This window comes from Rhinoderma darwinii, chromosome 11 (assembly GCF_050947455.1).
Source record: "Rhinoderma darwinii isolate aRhiDar2 chromosome 11, aRhiDar2.hap1, whole genome shotgun sequence".
NCBI lineage: Eukaryota > Metazoa > Chordata > Amphibia > Anura > Rhinodermatidae > Rhinoderma > Rhinoderma darwinii.
This window is the reverse complement of record NC_134697.1, coordinates 80,677,939-80,692,415: the sequence shown is the minus strand read 5'-3', so window position 1 is coordinate 80,692,415 and position 14,477 is coordinate 80,677,939. Positions and strand designations below refer to the sequence as shown.

The following is a 14,477-nucleotide window of genomic DNA, read 5'->3' as shown; positions in this document are numbered from 1 at the left end:
TGTCCTGAGGAAGTATGCTGTCTGGAAATGTTTTTTTTCCCCTTTAAATTAAAACAAAAGCAAACGTAGCTATTAGTATATTTATGATCTAAAATATCTCCAGGAACATCATCATAGACAATGACTCCTGTGAGAGAAAAGTAAAATCCCTGTTATTATAAGGACTAATAATTAGGTCCTCAACTGATAGAAATACATGCGCCTCTTTTATAAAGGAATAATATGACGGTCGCAAAGCATGCTGGGACGCAGTGTGTGTTCCGGGTCAGGCAGGCAGGCTGTGCTTTGTGGTGTTGGCTATGGTTGTGTTGAAAGGTGTCCCGTCGGTCCTGTCCCCGGAGCTGCTCTATGTCTTAGCTCGAATGGGACACGGGGATGAAATCGGTGAGTGAGACAAAAAAAGTAACAAACCTAAAAGAAAGTTCTATAACGAGGAGTCCTATCGGACGTTCATGTCAATTAAATTCTGCAGATGAATCTTACGCCAGCAGGTGGCGCCAGAGGACTAGGATAACTTCATGGAAGAGGTTGTAACTATTTGTGCGTTCAGTCGGAGTACGGAAAACGTGACCGGAAAATAGCGGAATTCTCGTGTCATTTCTATCGTACGCACATGCTCCGTATTTTTTGTTATAAAGCAAAACGGCAACATTTTTTTATTTTTTTTCCAATGACTACATGGTTTAACAAATCACATTATGGAATTGAAAGAATGAAAATCAGTGTTTGTGTCACCTATGTACGAGCGTGTTTTGTCTCACGATTGGGGTGGGACATGTTTTTCCTTTAGACGCACTGAAATTACGTTTCCGAGGGAGTCAAAATATTGCGCGCAATGCCTGTTTGCCTCTGATCTACTCAGTAGTGAAGACAGAAACAATTCTTCTTTTACTGCTTTAGGCAGTTTTCACACGAACGGGTGTCAAATCGGCCATTTTTCACGGCGGATTTCATGGATCCTTCATAGACTTGAGTCTATTAGGAATCCGGTAAAACGGGCAAAAATAGGACATGTACTATTTTTTCACGGGCCGTTCACATAGTCCGTTAAAAAAATAGCCGTGTGAACAGACTCCTAGACGTGCATTTATTTTAATGCAACCGTGTGACAGTAATTAAATAAAACATCCGTCACATGGCCGATTATCCCTGTCGTGCGAATAAGCCCAAAGTTTTCTCAATCTGTAAATACACCGTTCTTAAAAAGAACTTAGATTAGGTCATAGACGTTGAACTGGTTATAAAATACAGGTAATCCTTTCACTAGAGGACACCCCTTAAAGAGGCTCTGTCACCAGATTTTGCAGCCCCTATCTGCTATTGCAGCAGATCGGCGCTGCAATGTAGATTACAGTAACGTTTTTATTTTTAAAAAACGAGCATTTTTGGCCAAGTTATGACCATTTTCGTATTTATGCAAATGAGGCTTGCAAAAGTACAACTGGGCGTGTTGAAAAGTAAAAGTACAACTGGGCGTGTATTATGTGCGTACATCGGGGCGTGTTTACTACTATTACTAGCTGGGCGTTGTGTATAGAAGAGTCATCCACTTCTCTTCAGAACGCCCAGCTTCTGGCAGTGCAGATCTGTGACGTCACTCACAGGTCCTGCATCGTGTCGGCACCAGAGGCTACACTTGATTCTGCAGCAGCACCAGCGTTTGCAGGTAAGTAGCTACATCGACTTACCTGCAAACGCCGATGCTGCTGCAGAATCATCTGTAGCCTCTGGTGCCGACACGATGCAGGACCTGTGAGTGACGTCACAGATCTGCACTGCCAGAAGCTGGGCGTTCTGAAGAGAAGTGGATGACACTTCTATACACAACGCCCAGCTAGTAAAAGTAGTAAACACGCCCCGATGTACGCACATAATACACGCCCAGTTGTACTTTTACTTTTCAACACGCCCAGTTGTACTTTTGCAAGCCTCATTTGCATAAATACGAAAATGGTCATAACTTGGCCAAAAATGCTCGTTTTTTAAAAATAAAAACGTTACTGTAATCTACATTGCAGCGCCGATCTGCTGCAATAGCAGATAGGGGTTGCACAATGTGGTGACAGAGCCTCTTTAAGTCCAAAAAATATATGCAGCTTTAAGGGACTAAAAGGGGTCCCAGAGTCTTGATAGGATATAAAAAGCTGTAAGCTTCGCTGGTTGTGGGCGGATGGGTGTAAATAAAATTGACTGGGTTAAGTAATCTGTTCTTAATCATATAATGTATGTGTAGTTCTTGCAGATGCGAATTTCCCAGTGTCCTCGATAAGTCGCTCCGGGCCTGAACTTGTGCGAGCAGACGGTAAGCTTCAGAAACATGTATATGATTTATCTGTTATGAATGCATAGGTTTTCTTTAATTTCTGCCCCAGTTATAAATATTAACTCAAAAGTATGGAGGAGCGCCCTTTAGTTAGTGGGTTCAGCCATCTCCGTTACATCAGTGGTGTGTATATATATATATATATATATATATATATATGAAGCCTATAGCAACAATCAAACTGAGCCCCCATTTTGGTGCTTGTTTGTGCCCTCTATGCTCTTTCCATGACCCTTGGGACAATTTCCCTCCACTTGTCTGCTAAGGCCCCATGCACACGAACATAAAAACACCCGTAATTACGGCCCATAGACTTCTATTGGCCACGGGTACCTCCCCGTTTGCTTACAGGAAGGTGCCCGTGCCGTTGAAAAATATAGAACATGTCCTATTTCAGGCTGTGATAACGTCACGGGCAGCCCATAGAAGTCTATGGGGCTCCTGAAAATTACGGGTGGCTACGTGTGTGCACCTGTAATTACGGGAGCGTTGCTAGGCGACATCAGGGGATAGTCCCTGTCCAGGGTGCTGAAAGAGTTAACGGATCGGCAGTAACTCTTTCAGCACCCGGGACAGTGACTACCGCTGGAGTTAATAGTATCAAAAGTTAACTTACCCAGAACTCCCTGCTTCTTCCGCCAGTCCGGCCTCCCGGGATGACGTTTCATCCCATGTGACCGCTGCAGCCAATCACAGGCCAATCACAGGCTGCAGCGGTCACATGGACTGCCGCATCATCCAGGGAGGTCGGACTGGATGTCAAAAGAGGGACGCGTCACCAAGACAACGGCCGGGGTACGTATGAACTTCTTTTACTTACAATCGCTGCGGAAACTCTGCCCCAAAGGGCTGCCCCTTCTCTCTATTCAGAACTGATTAGTGCAGAGAAAACAGGTCTGTAAATACGGGTGGAATACGGGTGACACCGGACCCGTATTTATGAGCACGGTCCGTAAATGCTGGTGGAATATGGGTCGAAAATGTGTGACAAAGGACCCGTATTTACGCCAGTATTTACAGGAGCAAAAAAAAAAATTGTGTGTGTGCATGAGGCCTAAAAATGTAGTTACTCTTTAGAGGGGAGTACTGAACAGCAAAATGGATTAGACCAACCAGGGCTGGTCCCATCTCTCCAAAGGCCCCCTCTGTTCCTCTAGCACAGTTATTGGGAACTTAAAGGGTATGCCACATTGGAGGCATATATAGGGCCGTTTTTTTACACTGGTATAACTTAGTGCAGAAATTGCATTCGTGGTTCTCCTCATCCCTTCCTAAACATTGTATTCAATTTCTTCCAATGTCTACGTAGTCAAGCACCATAAAAAAAAAAATAGTTTTATTGCATTATTTTCCACAAAAGAAACTCTGAAAGTTGTGAACATGTCTCAAAGACTGTGGGGGTGCATGTTGGGGGTTGTCTTGAAAGCGTACCTTGACTATTATTGCGCAGGAGTGTGTACTATAATAGTTCTTTCTCCAGTCCTCCTCCACGCCCTAATCGGGACAGGAAACAGAGGGTAATGGCCCCTGCCCATCATTTTTGCTGTTCCTATGGGGCATGGCAGAGAGGTTCTCTGGGCTCTGGGAACAGAGTCTAGTACATTTTAACATTTTCTCGGTTTCCTGCCTCCTTCGTGACTGCTTTGATTTGTCTATTCCCCGGGAGGTTAAGCTGAACGGTCTCAAAAAAAACCCTCAGCTCTGGTCCTCCATGATCTCCCCAGCCATGTTCCCAGTGCCTCTTCTGTGTGTATGAGACGCCGGCTGTTGGATGAAGCCACTTCCGTTGCCGCAATTCCGATTTCCGGTCTGTGGAACGCATATGCGTTCCAAAGCTAAGCTTAGTTGCTAAATTATGAAAATCTCAACGGATTGGAGGCCCTGGAGAAAGATACCCTCGGATTGGACGAAGCAGCCAAAAAAGAAATATTCCCTTCGGCCTTTCAAAATTCAGTTTTAAGACTATAAAGGTAAAAGGAAAGTCGGGGGGATGGAGTTACTCAAAATTTTACAAGGAATGGAAAATCATTACCACGAGTGCCTGGGTCTTAAATACAGTTCAAAATGGATACAAAAAAGAATTTTCTTCATATCCCCCAGGGAAGCCCAGATTTTAACACGGAAACCACATTAGAATCAGCGGTAAAAAATGCTCCCAGATCTCCCTCCATTGATTTTAATGAGCGTTCGAGGCGTATTTTTTCCCTGGAGGATTTTGTCGGCTTGCAGAAAAAAAAAAAGCGTCATGCCTTATCTTAGAGTGGAAAAAAACGATGTACGTTTTGTAGTGTTTTTTGACAGGGGGTTTTAAGTTTGCTTAGTTACAAAACTGCGGCAAAAAACGCTTGAATTACAAAATCTGTCTAAAAAGATATTGACGGGATAAATAACGTTGAAGAGTGTCCGGTTAGTTCTCTCCTTTTGGCTCTCTGCTTTTTGTTATAAGGTCAATGATTAATAATTGGTAATTCACCTTGGGTATTTTTATGTGTATATAGTGTGTCTAATGTCCGTAGCTAAAGCCGTATTTAAAGACCGCAACGCAGCGTTGACTGCAGCAGCGATACATTCACTTCCAGTGAATGAACCCATTTGTAATTGAAAGTCTGTATGAGACATTCAAACAAGTGTCCTTTGTATCATTTTAACACTAAAGAGAACACACTTTTTGTTTCTTTTATCCAGGTTTGGGAATTCCAAAACTTTTAGAGGCCATTCTCCAGCTTTTCCCACTGGACACCTATGTCCCGAGACCAGTAAGTTTTTAATATGCTATACATTTGTTTAAAATGTATGTACAGTGCATTCGGAAAGTCTTCAGACCCTTACACTTTTTTTCGATTTTGTTATGTTGAGGTCTTGTGCTAAAATAAAAAAATTCATGTTTTCACCATCATTCTGCACTCAATACCCCATAATGATAAAGTAAACAGAATTTTAGCCTTTTTTTTTTTTTTGCAAATTTATAAAAAATTATAAACTCCAATTTCGCATAGACATAATTATTCAGGCCCTTTTTCTATAACACTTGAAATTTAGCTCTGGGGGCCTCCCATTTCTCTAGATCATCTTTGAAATCATTCTACACCTTCATTGGAGTCCACCTGTGGTAAATCCATTTGATTGGACATGATTTGGAATGGCACACCCCTGTCTATATAAGGTCTCACAGCTGACAATGTATATCAGAGCCAAAACCAAGCCATGAGGAGGAAATAACTGCCTGTAGAGCTCAGCGACAGGATTGTGTGAGGGCACAGATCGGGAGAAGGGTACAAAAACATTTCTGCTTCACTGAATGTTCCAAAGAGCACAGTGGCCTCCAGAATTCCTAAATGGAAGAAGTTAGGAGCAACCAGGACTCTTCCTAGAGCTGTCCGCCCCACCAAACTAAGCAATCGGGGGAGCAGGACCTTGGTAAGAGAGGTGACCAAGAACTCAATGGTCACTCCGGCTGAGCTCCAAAGTTCCTGTGTGTAGATGGGAGAAACTTTGAAAAGGTCAACCATCACCTGAGCACTCTACCAATCTGGGCTTAATGGCAGAGTGGCCAGAAATAAGCCTCTCCTCAGTAAAAGATACATGAAAGCCTGCTTGGAATTTGCAAAAAAGCACCTAAAGGACTGACTGTGAGAAACAAGATTCTGGGTTCTAATGAAATCAAGATTTACATTTTTTTACTTCAATTCTAAGCGTCCTTTCTGGAGGAAACCAGGCACTGCTCATCACCTGCCCAATACCATCCCTACAGTGAAGCATGGTGGTGGCAGTGTCATGCTGTGGGGGTGTTTTCAGCAGCTGGGACAGGGAGACAGGTCAGGGTTGAGGGAAAGATGAATGCAGTAAAGATATTCTTAATGAAAACCTGATCCAGAGTGCTCTGGACCTCAGAATAGGCAGAAGGTTCACCTTCCAACAAGACAATGACCCTAAGCACACAGCCGAGACCACACAAGAGAGGCTTAGAGACCACTCGGAATTTCCTTGCATGGCCCAGCCAGAGCCCTGACTTGAACCCTATTGAACCTCCCTGGAGAGACCTGAAAATGTCTGTCCACCGACCGTCCCCATCTAGCCTGACAGAGCTTGAAAGGATCTGCAGAGAAGAATGGCAGAAAAATCCCCTAATCCTGGTGTGCAAACCTTGTGGCATCATACCCAAGGAGACTGGAAGCGGTTACTTCTGACAAAGGTGCTTCAACTAACTGAGTTAGGCTGGGTTCACACTGAGTTAGGCTGGGTTCACACTGAGTTAGGCTGGGTTCACACTGAGTTAGGCTGGGTTCACACTGAGTTTTTTTGCAGGAGGAAAATAATTTTGAGGAAGATTTTCCTCTGCCTGTAAACCGATTTTTGCCCGAGGCCATTGAGCGCCGCGGGCATAAAACCATGCGAAATTTGCTTTCTGTGCCTCCCATTGATGTCAGTGGGAGGTCAGAGGCGTAAATGCCCGAAGATAGGGCATGTCCCTTCTTTTTACCGCGAGCCGGTTTTTCCGCTCGCGGGAAAAAAACGCCTCCGCCTCACATTGAAATCAATGGGAGGAATTTTCGGACGGTTTTTGCCGCGTTTTGCAGCGCGGTTTCCATGTCAAACTCGCCAAAAAACTCAGTGTGAACTCACCCTAAAGGGTCTGAATACTTATCTCAGTGCAATATTTTATTTTTTCCTTTTCAATAAATTAGCAGAGATGACTAACATTCTGTTTTCACTTTGACATTATGGGGTATTGATTGCAGAATGATGGGGACATTTTTTTTTTTGTCATGGCAGGTGGGTTCACACAATTTGAATATAATTTTCTCTAAGAACCCCACTATTGTAAGTAGATTCAGCAGTAATGCATATTTATTTATTGATAGTGCTCAGGTGCCATTGGTGTTTGAAGAGTGCGGTCGCCATTTTCTTGTGTACTGTGTTGCTTTGCATTCACAGGCGTACTTGCACATGTATACACGTTTTTATTTCACTTTGCTGGAATGTGCTGGTCAAACTTATATCTCATATATATATATATATATATATATATATATATATATATATATATATATATATATAATGTGTGTGTGTGTACTAGTCCTTCTCAATTAATTAGAATATCATTAAAAAGTTAATTTATTTCAGTAATTCAATTCATAAAGTGAAGCTCATGTATTATATAGATTCATTACACACAGTGATCGATTTCCAGCATTTTTTTCTTTTAATGTTGATGATTATGGTAACAGTTAATGAAAACCCAAAATTTAGTGTCTCAGAAAATTAGAATATGATATAAGTCCAATTTCAAAAATGATTTTTAATACCGAAATGTTGGCCTACTGGAAAGTATGTCCAGTATATGCCCTCGATACTTGGTCAGGGCTCCGACTCTGCATGAATTACTGCATCAATGCGGCGTGGCATGGAGGCGATCAGCCTGTGGCACTGCTGAGGAGTTATTAATGTGGCATGGAGGTGATCAGCCTGTGGCACTGCTGAGGTGCCTTCAGCCTTCAGCTCGTCTGCATTGTTGGGTCTGGTGTCTCATCTTCCTCTTGACATTACCCTATAGATTCTCTATAGGGATTAGGTCAGGCGAGTTTGCTGGCCAATCAAGTGATACTGTGGTTATTACACCAGGTGTTGGTACATTTGGCAGTGTGGGCAGGTGCCAAGTCCTGCTGGAAAATGAAATCAGCGTCTCCATAAAGCTTGTCAGCAGAGGGAAGCATGAAGTGCTGGGAAATTTCCTGGTAGACGCTGCGCTGACTCTGGACTTGATATAACACAGTGGACCAGCACCAGCAGATGACACGGCTCCAAAACCATCACTGACTGTGGAAACTTCACACTGGACCGCAAGCAACTTGGATTGACGCCTCTCCACTCTTCCTCCAGACTCTGGGACCGAGATTTCCAATGAAATGCAAAATTTACTTTCATCTGAAAACAGGACTTTGTACCACTGAGCAGCAGTGTTGGTCCACTGTGTTATATCAAGTCCAGAGTCAGCGCAGCGTCTACCAGGAAATTCTAGAGCACTTCATGCTTCCCTCTGGTGCTGTAGAAGAGGCTGATAAGCGCTCGTCCGCTAAGCAGGAGATGTAACTAACCGCTCCTGATCTCCTGAATACAGCTGGGGTCGGAAAACATTCGGACCCCAGCTGTTTAACCCTTTGATCGCCGCAGTCCGTGCCTGCGGCAAGATAAAAGGGAACTCTCCTCTTTGATCGCGTCACTGGAAAGCCGGTGACATGATCATAGAGCAGGGAATCCCTCTGCAGTCAGCCCTGGGGACCTAGAAAGGACCCCAGGGCTGTCTGTTCAGTTTGCCTGCTGTCCAGGCGCACTATGTGCTGCCCTAACAGCAGCCTGTGTCATAGTGACACAGTATGACATATTAGCATACAGGAGTATACTAATGCATTGGAAGTATAAAATAAAGCTATAAATAAAGTTATCCCTTAATGGGATTAACTGGTTGCCGACACAGGACGAGAATGCTCGCCCTGACCGGCGGGTACTTGACGCATTAGGACGAGCATTCTTTTCCTGTGTGACAGCCGCCTCTGCGCGCGATCGAGAGTGGGGTAACGGCTGTAATCCACAGCCCCACTCTGACAGCGGAGAGGAGAGAAACATCTTCTCTCCGCCGTTAACCCTTTTGAATGCCACGATGAAAGCTGTTGGCGGCGTTCAAGGAGAGGGGACTGCACTTTGATCGCGTCACAAAAGATAACTATGACGCGATCAAAGCCCATAACTCATATGGCCAGACAGCCCAGGGTCCATTGAAGGACCCCAGGGCTGTCTGAACATATTTCCTGTTATTAGGGCATAATGAGGTACGCCCTAACAACTGCCTGTGTGCAATCAGTACACAGGCTAATGTACTGGCATATAGATCTATGCCAGTACATTAGTTACAAAATCAAAATCTAAATGATAAATCCCTTTATGGGATTAAAAAAAGTCAAATGAATGTAAAAAAAATTAATGATAAATAAAAAGTAAAAAAAATACACACACACACATTTTTTTATAATAAATAAACTTTTGAAAATATAAGTCCCAAAACATGAAATAATATAGACATATTTGATATCGCCACGAATAAAAATGTATAGAAATTAAACGATAATGTATTTGTACCAAAAAATGGTACCTACATAAAGTATAACTCGTCCCGCAAAAAACAAAGTCTCATACAACTAATCAAAAAAGTTTTGAGCATCGGGATGCAAAGAGGGAAATGTAAAGAAATTGTTCTGTCATCAAGGCCATAATTGGCCGTGTCCTTAAGGGGTTAAAAAAAAAAGTAACAAAAAAATTAATAAATAAAAAAAATTCCCCCAAAAAACCTACACATATAAGGAATCTAAACGACCGTAATAACCTGAGGAATTAATCGAATGGGTTATTTAGCGTGAAACGTGAACGGGATAAAAAATAAACAAGAAAAACTATGCAGAGAACTGCTTTTTCCTATATTCATGCCTTAAAAATATTTTCTTTCTACCTCTAAACTGTGAAAAAAAATAATACAATTTCTCCTGCATAAAACAAGGCCTCATAGGGCCACGTCAATGAAAAAATAAAAAAGTTATGGCTGCTGAAAGGCAGAAAGCTAAAAACGGAAAAATGTAGCTGGTCATTAAGACCTTTTCAGGCCCGGTCATTGAGGGGTTAATGTTTAAAGTGCAGTGATTTCGGCTTGTTTCCAAGATTCTAATGCGGTCTTTCTCTTATGACGCCAAGCGTCTTTAATTAATTCACGCTATATTTCTCTTTTTATTGTCCTTAGACATCAAAGTGTATTATCCTTCTAAGAACAATTGACCTCAGTGATTTGCTTACCGCGCCTAAATCAAGACCAAGTGTCTCTCTCTAGTTTGTGTCTTTATTTCAGTATCCTCTTTTATATTATCATTAAACTTATACGTGTAAAAAGTGTTTTATACATACATATATTTATTATAATTTTTATAGTTAATTGTCACATTTAACAGCTTTTTTATTAGAAATAAAAGTGTAAAAAGTGTTTTTAAGAGATGTTGAATTTTTTTATTTTTATATATATATATATATATATATATATATATATATAATTGTGACACCGGGTCGGATAACCAAAAACGTCCGAAAATGCCTCCCATTGATTTCAATGGGAGGTGAAGGCGTTTTTTCCCGCGAGTGGTAAAAAGCGCTCGCAGGAAAAAGAAGCGACACGTCCTAACTTTGGGCGTTTACGCCTCTGACCTCCCATTGACATTAATGGGAGGCAGAGAAAGCATATTTTGCATGTTTTTGCCTGTGGCGCTCAATTGGCGCGAGCAAAAAATGGCACGAAAAACGCGGTGAACTGCGTGCAGCCAGATCAAAATCTGCCTCAAAATTCCAAACGGAATTTTGAGGCAGAATTTCCTGCCTGCAAAAAACTCTGTGTGAACAGGGCCTTAGCTTACCCTGATTATTGTCCTTATAGGAACAATTTACCCCAGTGATCGTATATTTCTATACCAGAAAATGATTTCCTCCCCCCCACCTTCTTTTTTTTTTTTTCTTCAAATCAGGGGCATGTGTCATTCCCCATATCCTATTCTACCCATTTCCAATACCCTTATTTATCACATTATAGGTAACTGATTGTCTCATTGACCTATAAGGTACCACTCCTTTTCAATAAACAGCCGCGCATCCTTCGCTTCAATTAAAGTCACTATTCCACCAACTCTGTTGGTCATCCTCAAAGACGCAGGATATGCCAAAGAAAACTTAGTCTTCTTCTCAAATAATTTGGAACATAGCGGTGAAAATGTTCTCCTTTTTATTTGCCGTTTTGGCGGAATAGTCAGAGAATATAAGTAATTTTTTGCCGTAAATAATTAGAGGTTGGTTTCTCCTGTATTCCAGCATTCCATTTTTTTATTCCTGCATTCTGTCAACTTCGCAATCACTGGTCGTGGGCCCTTGTTATCCTCCATGGGGCCAATTCTATGTATTCATTCAATAATTTTTTATTGTTTTTTAATTTCTCCATTCAAATTCAAAGCATTGGGAATTTTTGTTGCGATATTTTTTAATCTCTCTGAAGCGACAGATTCTGGCAGACCAATTATTCTTATATTATTTTGCCTTGATCTATTTTTGAGATCTTCAACCTTCATTTTCAGCCATTTATTATCTTTGTTCAGCCCCTCAATAGCAGTATGTATTGCCTCTGCCTTGTCTTCCATAGTTACTATTGTAACGTCCGTGGTCACTGACCATGAACTCCTCCCATCCTGTCGACGCCCTTCTCTCCAGAGATGTCGGCACTGTGCTGTTCTGCAGTGACCACTAGGGTGCGCTCGCGAGCTCAGTCCAGCCTTAAGGAGCCAGAGCGCACACATGTCTGAGATTGAGCTGATTGCTCCCAGATCATCCTGGACTATAAGAAGGGCTCTGTCCCTTCCTGCATTGGCTGAGCGTTGTTGTCGTTACCTAAGTTTGTCTCTGCAAATGGTCCCCTAAGTGTCTCCAGTTCCCAGTGTTCCCCGTTCCTGTAACCTGTATTCCTTGTTATCCTGGTCAAAATGTCGTATTCCGTATCTGAAGCTACCACAGGTACACCTATTTGAACTATAGACTTGACCTGAGTCCTGTTGGCCAGCTGCCATACCGTCAAGGCGGTACGGCCCAGTGGGTCCACGCACCCTTCGTGACAAGTATTTTCTGTTCTAAAAAGTCCAGTCTAGTTGATTACGCTCCCATGTCCTCTTTAAAAGCCTGAGTAATAGATTTCTCCACAGTCTCATGCAGGGACGGTAACATGCCTTTTATAGCATCCTGTATACAATCTTTAATATGCTTTTGCGTCTCCTCAGATAAAACACTCTCCTCTCCCTTTCCTCGGCCTGGGGATTTCTCCACACATATCCGCCCAGACTCTCTTCTATCGTCTTTCAAGGGATTTTTTTTCCTATTTTGGGTGCCATTTTTTATTCAATAATTTTTTGCCTGGATATCTGGTTTATTTAACAGTTCACATGAGGCAATATATTTCCACCAATGCTATTGCCACCAGATGTCTTCTATCTTATAAATCTTCTAAGTTTGATTTGATCTTGTCATAGGACGAAAATGGATCTATGGTTTTGCTTTATTGTAGAGCCATGTTTCATTTTGGAAATGTCAGTATTTCGGCACACAGATTACACAGAGCAGCTTAAAGGGTGGAATTTTGCAATAAAAAGTTAGCTAAAAAAGACAAAGCCATTAAGATAGGGCTAGCACCGTTAGCCACGTCACATTTCTCATTTTACGGACCGTTTCCTGAGACCCGGGGCTGATTTCCTAGCTCCTCATGTCTGCAATGTAAACGATGTCAGGGCTATCAAATGGCGTCCGCAGCACCGGGTAACAAGCAGCGAGTGGCGGCCGTGATCACTGCGTCCCCAAGGTCTCCAGAGCTTGCCAGGGGGCTCAGCCGACTATGGACTATGGAGGCACGGCATGGCCTGAGATGGAGGAGAGGGGAAGAGACATGCGGAGGAGGCGAGAGAGCGGGCAGACGCATGCACGGTCGTCCTACGTCATGACCAGAAGTCTCGATGGAATCCCAGGAGTTGTAGTTTCTGCAATTGGAAAATACTGCGATTCCTCCATTTTCTCTTGGGTTTCGTTTTTACATCTTTCACTGTGTGGTAAACGACAACTTAACTTTATTCTGCTGGTCAATAAGATTACGGCGATACCAAATTTATATCGTTGTTTTTTTTTAATGTTTTACTCTTTTTACAATGGAAAAACTATTCGCAAAGAAATGTTTTCCATATTCTGAAAGCCACCACTTTTTTTTTTCGTTGAATGAGCAGTGTGAGGGCTTTTTGTGGCACGAGCTGTGCTTTTTATCAGTACCATTTTTTTGGTACATACGACTTTTTGATCACTTTTTATAAAAAATTTTTTTTTACCACCAAGTTGACTAAAAACAGTGATTTTGGCGTATTTTTAAAACATTTTCTTTTTACGGCGTTCACCATGCACATTAAATAATGCTATACTGTAAGGCTATGTTCACACGGGGTATTTTGCCGAGTTTTTTGACACGGAAACCGCGTCGCAAAACTCGGCAGAAACGGCCCGAGAACGCCTCCCATTGATTTCAATGGGAGGCGTCGGCGTCTTTTTCCCGCGAGCAGTAAAACTGCCTCGCGGGAAAAAGAAGCGACATGCCCTATCTTCGGGCGCTTCCGCCTCCGACCTCCCATTGACTTCAATGGGAGGCAGGAGAAAGCGTATTTCTCGCTGTTTTATGCCCGCGGCGCTCAATGGCCGCGGGCCAAAACGGCGCGATAATTGCCGCGAAAATCGGCGTGCAGGGAGAGGAATATCTGCCTCAAAGTTCCAAACGGAATTTTGAGGCAGATATTCCTCCCCCAAAATACTCCGTGTGAACATAGCCTAATAGTTCTTTACATTACTTCAGAGGGTTTTTGTTTTTTTCCCCCACTATTAAACTTATAAACTTTTTTTTTATGTACACCTTTTTAGTCCTCCCTAGGGGACTTGAACCAGCAATCATTAGGTCGCGGGTACAATACACTGCAATAATAATGTATTTTTTATAGGCTACTGTTAAGCCCTGCCAGAGGCAAATAAATTAAATGTGGCATAAAGCTTTTCACTAATATGCACAATATCATAAAAAAAAAGCCTAAGTAGTGTTATTTCCGATTTTTTATTATTTTATTTTTTTTTCCCCTTTCATATGAACTTGATTTTTTTTTTCTTTTGCTATACAGGCAGCTGTAATGGATCTTGTGAACTGCGATAAGATGAAAGACTTGAAGACACCTGTGTGGGATGAGTACAAGACCCTGCTGTCGAATTCTGGATGTGAGGTCGGGTTTATTTGCTGTCCTGTAATTACACATAAAGGATAGCAGATTGTGACCGTTTTTTTCTTTAGATAATAATTCGGGTATGTTCACACGGCTTATTTTCGTCTGTTTTTCGGGCCGTAAACGGCCGAAATACGTCCAAAAGAAAGCGGAAGCCGAATGCCTGCAAACATCTGTCCATTGGTTTCAATGGGAAAAACGGCGTTCTGTTCCGACGGGGCGTTTTTTTCCGCGTAAAAAAACGTCAGCGAAAAAGAAGTGCATGTCACTTCTTGAGCCGTTTTTCA

The 14,477-nt window shown here is 42.3% G+C and overlaps 1 protein-coding gene across 4 annotated transcripts in view; it reads left to right on the top strand.

The window, feature by feature from the left end:
* The first annotated feature begins 240 nt into the window (after positions 1–240).
* FUOM (fucose mutarotase) overlaps positions 241–14,477 on the top strand; it is a 36,963-nt gene continuing 22,726 nt past the window's right edge. For 2 of the 4 annotated variants that reach the window (XM_075841825.1, XM_075841824.1), the window contains exons 1-4: positions 241–384; positions 2,234–2,302; positions 5,009–5,079; positions 14,092–14,190. In XM_075841825.1, coding sequence (XP_075697940.1) covers positions 300–384; positions 2,234–2,302; positions 5,009–5,079; positions 14,092–14,190 — 324 coding nt within the window. In that variant the 5' untranslated portion in view covers positions 241–299. The remainder of the gene's footprint in view (positions 385–2,233; positions 2,303–5,008; positions 5,080–14,091; positions 14,191–14,477) is intronic. The other 2 variants (XM_075841823.1, XM_075841826.1) reach the window with 2 other exon arrangements.